The 17,683-nt window shown below is 39.5% G+C and overlaps 1 protein-coding gene across 1 annotated transcript in view; it reads right to left on the minus strand.

The window, feature by feature from the left end:
* colec12 (collectin sub-family member 12) overlaps nt 1-14,599 on the minus strand; it is a 36,447-nt gene extending 21,848 nt beyond the window's left edge. The window contains exons 1-2 of the mRNA XM_044221088.1: nt 14,084-14,599; nt 11,137-11,187 (exon numbers count right to left, since the gene is read on the minus strand). Coding sequence (XP_044077023.1) covers nt 11,137-11,187; nt 14,084-14,090 — 58 coding nt within the window. The 5' untranslated portion in view covers nt 14,091-14,599. The remainder of the gene's footprint in view (nt 1-11,136; nt 11,188-14,083) is intronic.
* Between the last annotated feature and the right edge of the window lie 3,084 nt (nt 14,600-17,683).

A 17,683-nucleotide genomic window follows, 5' to 3' on the forward strand; every position in this document is an offset into this window, starting at 1 on the left:
GATTTTTTGAAAATAAAATAGTTACACAACAAAAATGGCTTTCATTTCGATATTTAATGCTGTACTGTCTGGAAGAAATGTCTCCCAACACGGCCAGCTATGCGACTCAGGCATCATGTAAATGATTTGAGGAAGAGTCAGACATCTGATCTCATACATATCAGGCTCTAGCATTATCTGATCTAATTCATATATACAGCATTTTCATTAAGTGCAATCTCTGGTGTTTCACTCAATCTGCGGCTGTAATAAACATTTACTTAGCAGCTCTTTATTCCAAAATAGAGTAGAATATTCACCATTTTGTTATGTTTGCCATAAATGTATTATTTTGAGATATTTGGGAGTGAGGTAATGCATTTTTTAAAAACGTTTTTTAATGCTGGGGAGGGTCTTGCATTTTACAAAATGATGTAGATTCAACCCACCTCCCCACCCCGGTTATACAGTCCATACAGTCCCTTAATATATATGCTTTGTTTGTTTATTGAAATTGCAGTTTGTACATGAACTGGAACAATCTGATGTCAGCTTTTGGAAAATTAGATATCTTTTACTTGATATTTGTAAAAAAAAAAATCTCTTTAACCTGTTTACATACCACTCAATAGCCACTGCAATCTTGCCTATCACCACATGCTCTTTATGTCGTCTCTGCAAAGTTCATATAATTGCAAGTCCCTCAAGTAATCTGGGATGCTTATGAACACAGGCAAGTTTCATGGAAGTTGTGCAACTACAAGAGAGAAACACTTGGAAAATAAAGAACAGCAGTGTATCCGTTGACAAAACGGACTGAACCGTGAAAAAGGAGAAAAATGGTATCCTTCAGTGGAACAGAACTTGGGGTTGAGGGAAAACTTTATGGTGCATTTCTTGGGGTTTTTTTTCAAAGTGCTAAAAGGCACAAACAGTGCCTAATTGGTAGAGAAAACAGTTAGATGGCTTATTAAAACAGGGATTCAGATCCAATGAAGCAGTGGACATGGAGTTGATTAGACCTGGTTTTGTCATCCCATCTGCGCTTGGTTAGAAAAAGACAGACTATGACAAATGGGTCATATATAGTAATCTCAAGAGACAGACTTTTAAGCACGCAAGTGTGCCTTATAAACTAAGCTGGGCCACTGTATTAGGGATACTTTGTGGGGCAGGATTGGATATCAAAAAAGTCTTTGTGTTCCAGTCAGCAGTTTCCATTGAAGACTGAAATCCAGGCTCACTGCGTGTGTCTCCTAGTCTCACTGTGGACGGTGAGATTTGGAGATAAATAGTTGGAGTCACAACTGCTGCCACAGATTTCAGAGGAAGAAATACTAATTGCTGACTTGGAATACAGCTTGCGGTGCAGGTCCACCGTGAGCTGGCAAGCAGAGGTGGTGTTGGCAGGCAGGATTTTTTAATGTAATTGAGAATTAATATTCCCAGAGAAATCTGTAAAATGCAACTCAAATAGCACCTGTATCTACACTATTAAAAAGCAATATTTTTAAATCAGGCGCATGCAAGTACAGTATGTACACTTATGCACACACAAGAACTTATAAATTTTACTAACTTCTGATATATTTCAACTCCACAATTACTCTCGTCACTTGTCATTTAAAATAACGATTATGCATCTCTGTGGTTATAAAGACTGATTACTTTTTATTTTATATGCCTGTGCTGTAAAACTGGGCCTGAACCAACCATGACTTGGAGAACCATTTAATCAGTCTTGTGCTGAGAAGAGACCACTCAACATAAATATGCCATAGTTCTTCTAAACTTGGTCTAGGATATTCAGTCCAGCCTGATATCTGTTATTATTATCTGTTATCTGTTATCTGATCTGTTATTACACAAGTGAATACAAACCAAGGTCCAACATTGTAAAATCACAAATCTCTTTCTCTTAAAGGGCTAAGACTGAAAATGGTGGGTCAAGGTTTGAAAAAAGTTACACATTGCATTCCAAGCAGTTCTTCCTCTTATGCACTATATACTAATTTATAGTATGTGCAGCACTTTGCATTGCAAAGTTTTCATCCCATGTGCATCTGCAACATTATATTTCCTCCTTTCAAACGGACATTTTGATTGCCATCATTCACAACCATGAATTTAGAAAAACATGGAAGCCATAAACTAACTTTATTGGCCTGAGTGGAGAACAAGAGACCCCCTGGCTCCTCCTGCTCATGTTCCAGTGTTGGCATGTTGGAATTAGGTAATTTAAAGTAAACCAGGCCCATGTGAACCTCAGAGGGAGGGAGAAGTGGGGGTTGGTCATTGATCCTCACTTTCACCATGTCAGGCACATCACATAAGCATCTTTTCTCTAGCTTTGACTTATGACTTGTAAGAATGTTCAATACAAGTTCTTCTGCCCTCACTATACAAGGTGCACAGCTATGCGCAAGCTAAACTCGCCTCCAATGAAGGTAGAAGACAGCCATTGAGCCTTTGAGGTTTGTCCTGGGAGCAATTGTGAAACTGAAATCAACAAATTTAGTGATAGTGATTACAAATCAGAGAATGATGAGATACCATAAACAAGTTAGACTAAAGTTACTGTAAAAAGAAATTAGTACAGTAACAAGCAAACTGGATGCCTAAAGTATACACTAACTGTTCAATTAGTTACTGTATGTTGTCCCTCATGACAGGAAGAAACGACATACAGTATCACCAGTGAAATATCAACATTAAATCCCTATAGGAAGTACAACAAACATAAGAGTTCAAAAGAGCAAAAGTAAAAAGAATACATTCATAACATCAACAGTAGTCCAACAGTCAACAGTAACTTAGAATGTTGTATCAGCATCACATTCGCCTCAGACAGCTAGTTTCATGGCTAGTTAGCTTGGCTAGCAGTAAATTGATCACAGAAAACTAAATTAACAACTGTGACAGTCACAAAACCGCTATAATATAAAGAGTAACTACAGATAATGCTTTAACAAGGGCATTTAGGTCGTAGATAAAAGTGCCTGTCAGTATTTACTTGGTCATAGATCTGACAAAAGGCTACTTGTAAAAACAGCCAGTAGGTGTTCCTATAGCAACAGAATGTTGCTGGTGGCAGAATAGGCCTATATTTAGAAAATGAGCCTATGAATGTCAAAATGTCCCCAAAAGACTAATTATTTTGGATCCAGTCTCCTGCAATGGCTAATCAGGTTTGGCTCAAGAACCCAATCTCAATCCTACAAAGCACCTCTCCAGTGTGAGAAGTGCTTCATGGCTAAGACTGCGTTCCAAAGGCGCAGTGAGTGATAAATTCTGCCAACACATGAAACACAGTTATTATGAAAGAACCCACATGGGACAAGCACTGGCCACTTCAGTGACAAAACCCACATTAAATATAAAACAGTTTCCGTAACTGGTTTAAGTCATTTACAGGGTTAGGAAAAGTGCACAAGGGGGTCTAGTAAATTGAGAATTTATGGGATGTTGTATTTTTGTAGAAATGTGCTCATTATTTCTCAAGGACCCATTTTGGACCCATCACCAGGAAAAACAACCCTCTGTTTGTGAACTGTGGATCATATAAGTGTGATCAGTATTAAACAAATCTATAATTGTAACCATGTTAGTCTGGAGAAAGGCCATTTTATATATAATGGCTCCCATAGTGACGCCTCAGAAAGAACTATCTGTGTCTTGGAAGACATCTAAAAATCAGATGCAGCGAGATCAATAAAAAAGCCTGATTCTTCCTAATCTCTACCTCACCACAACAACATGAACACAAATAAAGTGAGACATATTATGTCATGCGGGTTAAGAATATTTCATTACACACTCATGTGAACCCAAACCTGCTGCTTGGGTGCCAAGTCGAACTGGAGTTAATTCCACAGACCATCTGTGCTGTTGGGTTTTTGTGTGGTCACGCCTGCTGGGTGGCCCGCCATGGAAGTACTTAAGATACTGAATCAGCAACAATCATCACATAGCCTGATGATCATCAGCCCGGGTCGGTGCTGTACTCCATCCCATCACCGCACACCACTTTCAAGCTTCATCACCCAGATGAGCCAATAAAACCACACAGTGTGGACCGAGCCAGCTGTCCAACCAAGTCAGGCTTTACTTTTGGGGAAAGACGCTGACCACAGAGAAGGTGGTGTCTGACTGCCGGCTCAGGCCACTGTAGCTGCACTGTGGTCCATGTTGAAAATAATACAAGAGTTATGTTATGTATTATTAAACTTTTTTATCAATAGATACCATATTCCAACTGTCCAAAGTACAAAAAAAGCATATTTTCATGTAACGCAGACATCTGCTGAGGATTTTAAGATATCACCTCTGAGATTTTTGCTGCCATCCAGTACAATGGCTATGAAAACAAAAGTGCTCTCAAATCTTTGAATAATTAGACTGGTTCAAGACCTCTAAATTGCTGCCCACATCTCTGATTTTTCAGTCATTCAAATAGGTCTGTTGTTGTGCTCATAGAAAGCTGTTAAACAACTAAGCACATCAGAAGTCTTAAGAATGGAGACGTCATCTTCCTGTGCCAGAGCCAGAAAAATGGCCACAAAAATGGCCACAAGCTTGAATCCGACCAACACTGTATACAGGTTGTTGTGAATCAATGCATAGAAATAACATCTCTTTAAACAGCACATTTTGATCTACATGACAAATGTTAAACTAACCACCTCTGTGTTGACTGAAAATGACAATCGAAAACGACAAGTCACATGACATGTCACACTGAATAATGAAGTGAAAAAAAGGGCAATACAGTCAGATTATAATAATGAAAATAATGACAAATTGAAAATAATTAAGATTCAACAGCAACATCCCTTTCTAGAAACAGTATACACATTCATCTGGTTAATGCATAGACCTCTTTGTCAACAATTTTCAGACGTACAATAGTGCCAATAGGTAACAATTAAAACATCTTGCACACCCGAAAGTATTACTGACAGGTGTGTCAGATAAAACACTCAAACGTGCACGCTGTTTGTCATTTGTATACACTTTACTGATGACATTTCAGTCCACAGACCTTCATCAGGTAGAATTCAAGTGACTGACAGTCCTGACATGCTGTTGCATTTTTGTTAAAGGTAATTATTTAATGCTTTAAGCTCCACACATTCAATTTAATTCACTTCCATTGGATTGGTGTAGTATCAGAAACTGACATCTCAAAATCTGCCCAAATAACACCAGAACTATCTAAATGACCCAATACTTCAAGAGATAAGTGAGAAAATATGTTTTTGTGTAATGTGGGTGAACCACTGAACTACATAACACAGATAAGTTAATCCTGCTAATATGAAAACTTCTGTAAGTATGCTCAGGCAGACCGAGTGGTTCTGATATTTTCCATTGTAGCAGCTGTACAGATGTGAATACACAAACACATGCCTGATTTGAAACGTTCAGCTGAAACACATGAGAGCTGAGTCAATTGAAAAAAAACTCTACATGGCTGCCTTCTTTACACAACACGCAGACATTTTTCAGTATCTCCAAAAATACAAGTACTAAAGCATAAACAAGAAAAAGAGTGGTGTGCTGGTTTGGGGCCAATGTAATCACAACCAGAGCAACAAACTCAGCACAGCCAGGTCTGAGAGTCAGACCGTGACTCACTGCAGAACAAAGAAAAATACACATTTTTCATTCTAGCTTTCTGCTGTTTTTCAAAGAGGGGAAGCAGCGAGGTTGATGTTGGCCTTCTCTGGAGCCAAAAAGAGTTCCATTAAGTGTAACACTGATGCTGAGCCATTTGTGGAACTTCTTCACGCAGCCTATCTGAGACTGTTGACATAAAATGGAGTCAGACACTTCCAGTACTTGTGTGTGTTATTCTTAACAAACATCCATTATGTGAAAGAAAACAACCTATCAGATGACAGTTGGTTGCAGGCGTGTCATTACCATTGGCCAACGTATCCCTCTGGGACACGTAGCATGGAGTGGTGTGAAGACATTTGATGAGGTGGTTAGGCCGATTTCGGTCAAAACAAGTACAGCTATATATAAAACCACTTACTGACAGAAGCTCCACTGCAACTCTAGAACTGTCATGATTTATGTCTAAAATCCTTTTCCATTGACATATTGAGTTAATTGGAGGTCCTTCTCTAATGTTTGCATAGCAGTGTCTGTACTGTATGTGTCTAATAAGTGCCTGTTACAGATAAAATGGAAGTCAAGGCAGCTGGAGCACATTTTAAACTCCAAACTTGATAACAAATGGAGCCATGCAGTAGTGTAGGCAGGGACTGAAGTTTCTTTATAGTAACATGTTCCATATACCATCAAATCATATGTGAAAATGTCCAATGTCTGACACTAGGTAGTCCATATTAACAATTTGGCACTCTTACTAACTGCATACACCAATGCTGAGCACTGCACCCTTGCTGCTTCCAGCAAATGTAACTCCCTCTACCTTCCTAGCTGCCTCTTGTATTTAGATTTATGTGAAATGTTTTTCTCAATACATGTTCATGTTAATTCAAATGTTGCTTCAGGCTCTGCCATGGGGGTGTTCAGGGACAGCAACTGAGGTATGGATAAGCTGTGGTTACAGTAGAGTTAGTGTGGTTGAGGTTAGGTAACTAAAATTCTGGTTAGGACTGAAAAAAGTCAACAGCAGTTGTTGGTTTGCAACAAAGCACTAACTCTAGTCTCCTGTATGACAGTCAGATGTACTACAAGCCCATCCACCACCCTGATTTCCACACTTGTACACCCTGTTCACACATACAGACTCACTGAAGATGCAACGGGATGCAATTTATTGTAAATTGAGGCAATTACTACTACTACTCAAAGACTCAAAAGGCACTCAGTTGTGAGACATGGAGAAGTCAAGAAAGGTTCAACTTCATGGATATGTCCTCTGACCTGTGGGACCAAGAACTTGGCGACAACCAGTCGCGCTCATTTTAATTCCCTTGTGAACCTAAAGCACATACTTGTTAACTACTCCACTCAACTACATAAAAGTACTTAGAACAAAATGGAGAAAAGCTGATTGTCGAGGTCAACAAGATCACAATTCTCTGCTATATAACTTTAACGAGCTACCTGGACTTGAATAAAAAAAACGATGTGTGGAAACACATATACTTTGTTGTGTGGCAGCATATTGGCAATGTGAGAAAATAACTGCCCGTTCGGAGCTGAGTAAGTTAATTATGTACATGCTTGTGAGAGACAAGAGTGTATGTGTATGCACCGTTACTGTGGGGTGCAGTGTGTAAAGGGCACATTACTTCCTGCATCGGTACCCAATGTTGGCAGTAGAAATACATTATGCCTGACAGAATTGCCCAGTATGAATGTAATTCGTAGGGATACTGGGCTAAAAAAAACTGTTGTTCTGCTCTTTGAAAACTAAGGATGCAATAAAAGATAAAAAACAAAACTTTCAAATCCAAAAAATATGCCACTGCGCCATTTTCCCTCTTTACTTATCATAATTGTCTCCATTTGAAGACATGCTGACCACTGTGTGAACACATGCCTCTTCTGACTGGTAAGATGTGCTGCAGCAGACTTTGTCTCATTCTTATCACCGTCTGCATTTGAGTCATTATCAGCTGTATTAAGCTGAGTGTTAAACAAAGGACTGCTCTTGAGTGTAAGTCGTTTGTTCAACCGACCTGCAGCTGACCTAAGCCTGCTCCCCCCACTAATGCTCTCAACAGAAATCCTCATGGCATGCTTTATGCTGGCCCCTGCTGGGACGCAGTGATTTGTGCTGTGTCTGGGATGCATTCCCGCCTGCCTGTCATTGGTCAATCCAGGATTGACCCACCATCCTTTTGACCAGTTACAGAGCGTTCCTGCAGACTTCGCTGGGATAAGATCAGATCAACAAGTCAAACCAGCAGTGCTCTGTGTTGTTTTATCTGTCTCTGTCTCTCCTTTTTCCCTGTTAACTTTATTCTACTTCTTTGCAAACCTTTAATGTTCTCTCCTCCACCGACTCACTCCGCTCTTTATTGAAAACATGAGCGAGTAATCTTTCATTAGGACGACGGAACACGAACTGCATGAATGCATGCCCTCGGGGGGTGCGGGTGGGGTCGGGGGGTGTAAGTACGAGGCAGGCATTCTGAAAACATTCTTTTCTGGTAATAAAGTCCCCGTAAATTAAAACCACTTGCTGTTTTGCTCCCAAAAATAAGTCGGGCAAGGAATGCGATTCCTCAGCTGAAAATAAAACCGTTGACAAATGTTTCCCCCTTGAATCGGAAAAAAAATACAACATATTAATAAAAGCAGAAACAACCACTGAGCACTCAGGAACACTAAGATAAAGAAAACAGTTGTAAAATATGGAAATAAATAATACATTTTTGAGAACTCATCTCCACTTGAGGTTGTATTTGTCTCTTTTTCCATCCCCCTCTTTCCGCTCTCTCCTTGGCACATTGCTGACACAGCACAGCAAAAGCATAGACCCTGAAGGCCCACAATGTCTACTCGCTCTCCACCTCTCTCTGAGTATATAGGTTTGCACTGAATAAACTTCCAGTATGGACACAGGAAGTGGCTCAGCAACTTCTCAGGTTTGGACATACTCTCAGTGGGATAATAGACCACTTGTGGAAAGCAGATGTCAAAATGAGTCAAGGACCTCATTCCTCTCCGCGCTGAGGACATACGAGAAGCAGGACAACATATTTTTCTGCCAGTACACAAGTACGTGTGGAAGCTACCGACAGAAGACAAATGAAAGGAATAGTTTAACATTTTCGAAAATACTCTCACTCTATTTCTTACTGAGAATGAGATGAGAAGACACCAATCTCATGTCTGTGCATTAAATTTAGAGCTGGAGCCAGGAGGTGATTAACTTAGCTTAGCATTAAACAGCTAGCCTGGCTCTGTCCAAAATTCAAGAATAAAATTCTACAAGCACCTCTAAAGCTCACTAATTGACAAACTATCTAATTTCCTTAATATTTACACAAACAGAAATGTAAAAATGATCATTTGTAGTCTTATTGTCACTGCGGTGGAGAAGTTGCGACTGTTGTTTGTCAAGGAATAGTTACACCAGGCTAGATGTTTCTCTCTTCTTCCAGTCTTTATACTAAGCTAAGCTAATCACCTCCAGTCTCTTGCTCCATACTTAACGCACAGGCATGAGAGTGGTATCAATGTTTTCATCTAACTCTCAGTACGAAAGCGAATAAGCGTTTTTTCCAAAATGTCAAACTATTGACACTATTGAAACCCTGAATAAATGAGCAGAGAAACAACAAATGCAGATTTTTCCATGCAGGGCACAAGGGGTCACTGAATGGTTTTATGAGTACAAAAATGATGTGAATCATACATTCACCAGATCTCAACCCAACTTGTTGGGAGCAATGTGTAAGAAAGTGCTTTTCACCACCATCATCAAAACACCAAATGAGGAAAGATTTTTTGATGAAGGTTAGAGACATGGAGAATCTATGCCAAGGAGCTTTAAAGCTACTGTTGTAGCTCGTGATGGCGCTGAACCTTACTAAGATGTTAGGTTTTCCTTTAATTTGTCCCCCATCTGTATCGCCAGTTACATTATGTTGTTGTTGTGTTATTTGAGAACTTTCTATGGATGTTTTGATATGTTTTGACATGTTTCAAGCATACAGGCAGTAAGTATTTGATACTCAAAAGTTACATTTTTGGTGGAGTGTTCCTTTAACCCTTGCTCCTGTACAGCTGTTTAATAGCCACAGGTCAAGTAACTGAGTAAAAAGTACAGATGTTATGAATAAATAAAGTGCTCAGTAAATGTTGCCTAAATCACAAATACATACGTATTCTCTTAAAAAAAGAGACATTTGGTTTGGAACCCAGAAAATCCAAACTGTCCTCTTTTTATAAAGAAAGTCAAATAAACACTAACACACATTCAGGCATTAGGCAGTAAGACGTGTGCACATGTGTAAATTGATCGTGATGACACACAATGTGGACTCTTACTGTACCAACACTTCCTGACATACAACTGCTGAGTGCTTGGATGACACACATACTCTAAAACATCTCTTAAACCAGAGGGACCTCTGTGACCATTTCAACTCAAAGTGTTGAAACTTGAAGCTCCTGCTTCCGGGACAGAAGCAGGAGCAAGTTATCAGGCGACACTAACACATCACACGAAAATTAAAGAGAGAAAAAATAGGCCTATAGCTGCAAGCCGCAGCAACGATGTCTAGGAACAGTGGGACACACTGAATTTAAATTACATTAAACACGAATGCATTTAAGAGAGGCATATGGCTTATTTTGTTAAATGATTCTATACAAAAATTATAAAAAAAGTACCAAGATTTTGAAAAAAAGAATTAAATAATACCCAGACCTACGTACATAGGCCAGAGGCACCTTAATCATATTAAATAGAAAGTAAGCTTTTTATTGCATAACTATTGATGCAAAAACCTAACAGTCTCTTCAGATCTAGTTTAATATCTCGGGAAAAAGCCTTGGACTAGTTTTCAAAAGCAGGTTTTGCACATTTTACTAAAATCTTTCTTGGAGGAAATGATTGTGGCTTATGTCAGGAGATCTGCTTGAACTCAAGGAATGTGTTAATGTAACATTTTCGAACGTGCTGCATACAGCTGGGGAGTTACCAACATCTGGCCAAAGGGTATAATTCTTATTGTGTGGGTGAGATTATGAACCTGTCTGGAAAACTTGGATCTGAGAACCAGATACATTGAAGGAAATCAGCAGACCCATTTCGAGACAGATTTGTTTGGTTTTAGACCAAGTTGTTACGTGCAGTTTTGTGCCGAGTGAAACAAAAGTACACTGAGATGCTGATAAGGTTGCAAAGTCAGTCGACTGGTCAGGAACACCCAGGATGTTGCGGTTTCCCTTTCCACTGTACCCCACTGCTGTTATAACAGAGAAATAAAAATGAAAGCAGCAACCAAAAATAAGTTTGTTTCTGGGAAACGAGGTGCCGCCTCCTTTTAACCTTGTGGATTATTGAAGGTGGGTTATAGCCAAGCAAAATACTGTATTTAAAGAAAATATTATTTATGCAATAATTTGGAGAACTGACATCACTGATCATAAGGGATATGAACCAGTGAGGGTGGTCCTTTAAGTTCACAGCTGGAAGTCAAGAAGTCACTTGATACTTACCAAACCTCTTATAACCAAAGGACTGCACCTCCTCCTCATCAGCAAAGTCGTCTGGAGGGAGAACACAAAAATAAATGAATTGTGAATTAAAGATATAATGAGCTACGAAACTAGCCATAATGCAGTTAAACAGTAATAACAGAGAGACTGGGCTAGAGCTTCATATTATTACATAAGCGACTAAGTACCTAAACAATTAAAATTCTTAGACAAACCAAATCTGAGGTCAAGGTCCACTTAAAAACTTTCTGCTGATGAAGACTGTGAAATGCTGTTTGAAAGCTCCAGTAAAAAGCTGGTAAATGGAACTTGAGCTATTTTTTGTCAAAAGTTAACTTTCACAATCAGCTTCAATCCTATTAGTCTTATTCAGAGGTTGTATTTTTTTTAAATATCTATTTTTCAAAGCCACAATGAAAAATACACTCTGTCTCACTCAGATTAGCTCAGCTCTTTTAAGTAAACTCTCTTTTTGGCCTGACAAGCCCCAAGTGTCGTCTCCTTTCATGCAGCTCTTATGCCTGTGGGAAAGTACTTTGCCAACTTCAAAGATTTTTTTCTGTGTCATCATCCGTGGCCAGTGAAAATAAAGAAATACCACATGTCCCAAAGATCTTCAGAAAAAAACCATTTCTTCATGTATAATGCCAAAAGCAGTGAGGTGTGGTGACATGAGAGCAATGGCTGTCTATCAGAGAAGTATAGAATGGCTCCTTATACTGAAAACAGGTGAATGAAGAAATCTGATAGGACATTGTCTTTTTCGTGCTGTATTGCATGTCTCTTCGTGAGGTTAATTTATAGTCTAGGAATGTTCAGAAATGTCTGTTCCTGGGGTTTAAAACTGTAAGAAATAAAATTGGCTTCTGAGCAGACATCTCATGGCGGAGAGCAGAGTGAGTTGAGAGGTGACAAGAACAATCTAAACAGTTGTACTTACTTTTACTTGAGGAATTTGACTTTCCCAATACCCTGTTTCCTGTTTGTGTTTCCAAGCAACATTATTGTGTCCCATTACAATGGTAATGTTACCATGTGCAAGCGAGTATAATAGCGAGTTCATCGTCATCTTCTGTACAACTGCAGGACAGAGTCCAGAACAAATATCCCTAAAGGGACTTTAAAGCATATTTTATCTTTTTACCTATGGGGTTGAAAACTGAGTGGATTTGCAGATAGATATGTGAGTCAAACTCAGTGTAATTTGGAGTTTGTGATGAATATTGATGATTGCTCAACATCACAGGAATATATCCCAGTGAGCACTGATTTGGTGATTTTGCAGGTCAAAAGATGTCAAGGCATCTTGGTTAAAACTGAGCTAAGTTTGGTTGAAAAGTGAGCTGTATTTAGACGTCTAAATTACACGTAACTCCTGGTCAAACCGCATTTAAATGACTATATTTCAAGATATAGTTAGCTACTGCTTCACATTGAAATATCTTCATTAAAATGCTGTTGAAACAGTTGTTATATCTGGTAACTAGACATCTAAAAACTCTCACTTTCTGACCACATTTAGCTCAGCTGTAACATCTTTTGGGCTGCAAATCGCCAAATAAATGCTCACTGGTATTGATGACATACCACAATATTTCAATATTTTTTATTGAAATTGCCACTGACTATTATGCTTTTCTGCACCCTGTAACATGTTTGTGTTTGTCATTGAAGTGGCTATTTGTGTATAATAGACATCAAACAAGCTTGACATCAGAAGGCCACTGATGCACTATGGGAATAAACTGCATGAGGGCAAAAGAAGTCCATTGTTCATACATTATATTTTGGCAGTTTGAGAAGCATATTTTTATAACAAGAACCTCTTCTCGTCCACTGATGAAGGCCTAGCGTTCCAGAAAAACCAAGTAGTGCTGCCCAATTTATATAAAACAAGACAAAGAACTAGAAAAAGAAAACAGTAAGCAAAAATCTGGAATAACTCATATACACAAAACAAATAATATCTCCCATACAGTCCTCTAAAAACATACACATAATGGTTTTCATGGAAAGTCCCATTGCCTCTCACTGCAGTAGAGTAGCAACAGGAAGTGGCCAACATGCCAGTCACATCACAGATTTACTGTGAGTTGTTCATATTAATGCCCACAATGCAGAGCTTTGTATTCTAAAATAGACCACAAGGTGGCAGAAGTCCTGTGGTGTTTATGTAATGTAATAAGGGACCAGCTTCGTGACCTATCAAGTGCTTTCTGAGTGGGTGAGAATGACATGCACGATGTTAATTTAGCAACGTCCAAAACATCAGGTCACCACATGAGAATCCCATCTGGGCAAACTTAATATAAAACTTTATTTAAAACCCACTGACCACCATGACTCATGCACTTTTCGGTCTGTTATATTCCCTGTAATGTGTCGAAAGGCAGCAAGTCAATGGATTAAGTGTCCGAGTGAGCGCGTGTGTGTGCGCGCGCGGAGTTATACCACAATAAAGCTGTTCATGTACGGGACTAAAGTCTGACTCAGTATTTCCTTCTGTGCTTTTGATTTCTTTAAGCCAAGACAAACGTTTGATCCAACATATGCAAGTTTTAAAGCGCAACATAGAAATGAAAAAAAAAAACAGTTTAAAAGCTCAAATAATTTCATATTGTATTACTTCCACAAAATGACTAAAACTTGGTCACTTGGGGAAACTATAATCATTTTTTTTTGGGCTCTGTTGTGTTAGTGTAGGTTAGCGTTTGATGTGCAGCAGCGGGCAGATGCAAAAATCCCAAACAGAGTCCCTTAATTGAAACCAGATGTCAGACGCGAGTTGTAGCCCACGCATTCCTCACGTCTCAGACTGAGAGAAAGAGGCAGAAAAGTGACAAAGAAAGAGCGAGAGGAATGTTTTACGAGAAGAAAATTAGTGATGCTGCGGTGTGCGCTACAGCTAATTTCTGTTTTTCTGCTTTCTGTCTCTAAATGAGCCTACCTTTCATTGTGGTTTACAGGACTCTACCGTTCGTTGTGAAGCTGTAGTTTGAAGTCACATCCACAGCATCGCAATAGCATTTGCCCAAAAGCTCTCTTTGACCGCACGGCACCTTGGATCTGCGAGTATCCCAGTATCCACAGTTTTCTGGAGGAGTAAGAAATAACAACTCAAAGCTCCATGCGTGACTCTTTACACTGGGGACGCTCTCCTCCGACAGCGCAGGTAACTTCAGTGTCGCACCTCAGATGCTGCAGCAAAAAGAGGAATGAACTTTGTTGCAAGTGGGGGATGCAAGTCTTATTTATCTGGTAGTTTGGAAAGATGCCGAAGTGAGGTTGTATCCTAGTCCAGCTCAGGACTCCGGTGGTACCCCCAGCAGTAACCGGAGAAAATCAAAAAGTGAAGAAATCCAAACGTGAGAGGAAGTAGTGCGCCTGTAGGGCTGCTTGGAGAAACCACGTGTTCCCACATCTGTGCGCACCGATCTGCACCCCTGGTTGCTGTGTGTGTGTGTGTGTGTGTGTGTGTTTCATGTTCTTATATCCCGGTGGGGACTTTAACCTGAAAGCACACTAACCCATGGGGACTTGTGTCACCGTGGGGACAAAAATTGAGGTCCCCATGGGTGGAGACTGCTTTTTGAGGGTAAAGGCTTGGTTTCAGGGTACAGGTTACAATTAGGGTCAGGGTAATGGTTAAGGTTAGGCACTTAGTTGTGCTGGTTAAGGTTAGGGTAAGGGGCTAGGGAAAGCATTATGTCAATGACTGTGCCCCACGGGGATAGTGAAACAAACGAACGTGTGTGTGTTCATTTATCAATTTGAATGTTAAATAAAAGGGAAAATACCTTGTGCCAGTCTACAGCGATGCCTAAAGCTACATTTTGTTCCCTTCTTTGTAGATTTGATTTTTATTTGGAAAAGACTGGCAGGGTTTTGGGTGGTTTAAAAGCTGTGAGTGGTTGCAGAAAAAATTTAAATTAATGTGTGCTGAAAAGTCTCATGTGTAACTGTCTCCTGTGTAACTGTCTATTACAAAGTTTGGTACCATTATATTGAAATGTGTCTAATTTAAGTTTGAATTAAAAATATATGATCATCTAAAAATAAAATGGTAATGATTTATACATGAATATGCAATTCCCACTACTCAACAAGCCTACATTAATGCATTCTTTCTGCAACTTTGAGGCAACAACATGGTGTAAAGTTGATATGACATGTTAGCCAACAGTTGCATCCAGCAGACACGGAGCAACATTAGAACTCATTTGGAGTCTTTCCTCTGGCCACCAGGGGAATGCAAATCCAATATTCACTCTCTTTTAGCTCTGTTGTTGGTCTCTACCTACTCCTGATGGAAATAAATGGTCCACTGTGTTCTCCAGCTAGTCTCTTATTTTTTCTGTCTGGCGTTTGGTGCTGAGCAGGTGGTGTACAGTAGGTTTATCAGAGCTTTCTCACTGAAACCAGCTGCCTGTTACGTCTGAAAACAATGCTGATAAGAGGTGACCAAAACAATGTGCTGAAAGATGCTATAAAGCGCTGCAGAGCTGAGGGGAGCTGCAGACTTGGGTGATAATTCTCTGTAGGTTTGTTACTATGAGCAATACATTTTATATCACACACAGTCCATTGTAATATCAAAATATGGATTGTAGCAGCTTTAAATTATACAAATGGACGGGCACAATTATCACTCAGTGTCAGTTAACAAAAGAAGACATTTTTCATGTGCCCACAGAAGACTATTACACAAAGTCCAAAGTATATTTATTCTTAACATCTGCTGTTAGTTAACAATGACAGGCAAAAAGGCAAAATATCCATCATGCAATTCACAGATTAACTTGTCTCCCCAATAGCTGTTACTCTTTTTAATTGGAGTTTCCTTCTCACACACTTGCTGCATGCTCAATATTCACATCATTTACACCAATCCTGTCCCCTCAAACAAAACTCAACACAGCTCTCAGACCTGCTGGTTCCCAGTCCTTAACTGTTTCATGCATTACTTCAGGTCTCTGTAAAGCAGTTTATCCCCTGCACCTGTTTATCTGTTCAGTTCAGGACTCCATGCTTTGATCAGTACCACAAAACCTAACACAAGCCCACATCGTAATGACCATAAAATTGAATCTAATCTAATCTAATCTAATTGTGAGCCAGTTATATGGACCTGCTGCTACACCTAAAAACTCAAAAGTGCACTTATGGAGATGTGCGAACATCAGATTAAAAAAACATTAATTTCTCCAGAATCAGTTCAACTTGTGTACAACGTATCTGTAACTTTACATTTATTCCTCTATGAGTGATTGCGTGCAGGTGGCCTCCGACCTTTTTATTGTCAACTGTTTTATGTTTAGGTCAACCATGGGAGAACATGGGAAGAACGTTTCTCCCTGCAGTGTTATTGGAACCAGGTGTTGAAGTTGTCAGCGAGGCTGCAGACTGAGCTGAAGCACTGGCTGTTTTTGATTATTATCCAGTGAGGACCCTATTTTCTGGGTCACAGCATGCAAAGAGGGCACATTTTTGAGGTAGATGGGGCACCAGTGAAGCGATGGGGATAGAGGAACCCTTTCACCCCGAGTCCCTCACATTCCATCAGGAGTGGAGATGCGAAACAGCTTCCAACTGGGAGGAATGTTTCCTTTTACTAAAAATACTCTGGATTCACATTTAGGTATAGATACAAGAATAGCTGCTGGTCATTTATACATGACAGAGTGAAGTTACCTATCATTTCAAAATAAGGGCTAGTGTGTATTCTGTGAATATGGCTTGGTTGCATATTAGTCCATGTGTTGAAAGGATGCTGCTCTGCAGCAGTTAGCGCTCTTATGAGATCAGCACATGGCTCAGGTCCAGCAAAACAATCTTCTCTGATCATGTGATCTCTTCTTATCACTTCTTAAATACATCATAATAATCCCACACTGACAAATTCCCTCATCAATCAAATACCAGAAACAATATGATATGAAGTACAGCTCACTGTGGTGACACCACTTCTGTGCATGTTAAGATTGAGCCTTGTGTGTGTGTGTTGCATTAAGGATTTCCTGCTGAGAGATAATTTAAGAACTGTCAGTGCACCCAGAGGGCCCAACCCACCACACTGTACAGACATATTAATTCAACAATCTTCAATGTTTGTGTGTATTATGAACATTTCCAAAACATTTCACACAAAGTAAGCAGCTGTTTTACCAGGTTTAATCAGTACTTCTACTAGATACGTTTTCTTTTAAAATATGTTGAGTCTTTCATTTATCTTAAACTGAAATATTTTTGGTGGAAATAATACTGTTTTACTGTAAACAATACTTCTCTGCACCTCATATGAAAGACATTATAACATACAAATTCTATTTCTTTCCCTCTGGTGTACAACTGAACCTTTCTGCATTTGAATCCAGTGATAATATGTCTGATCTTAACTGTGCACAGAAAGATATTTGGCTTCTGAACTGGTCTTGTGTGACATTATACTGGCCCCTGTGTTACCACACATCACATTAATACACTTTTCCTATGTGTAAACAGTAGCCTGTGTCTGACATGACTAAGCATGTCAGACACTGGCAGCGTG

The sequence above is a fragment of the Siniperca chuatsi genome, linkage group LG13 (genome assembly GCF_020085105.1).
Source record: "Siniperca chuatsi isolate FFG_IHB_CAS linkage group LG13, ASM2008510v1, whole genome shotgun sequence".
Lineage (NCBI taxonomy): Eukaryota > Metazoa > Chordata > Actinopteri > Centrarchiformes > Sinipercidae > Siniperca > Siniperca chuatsi.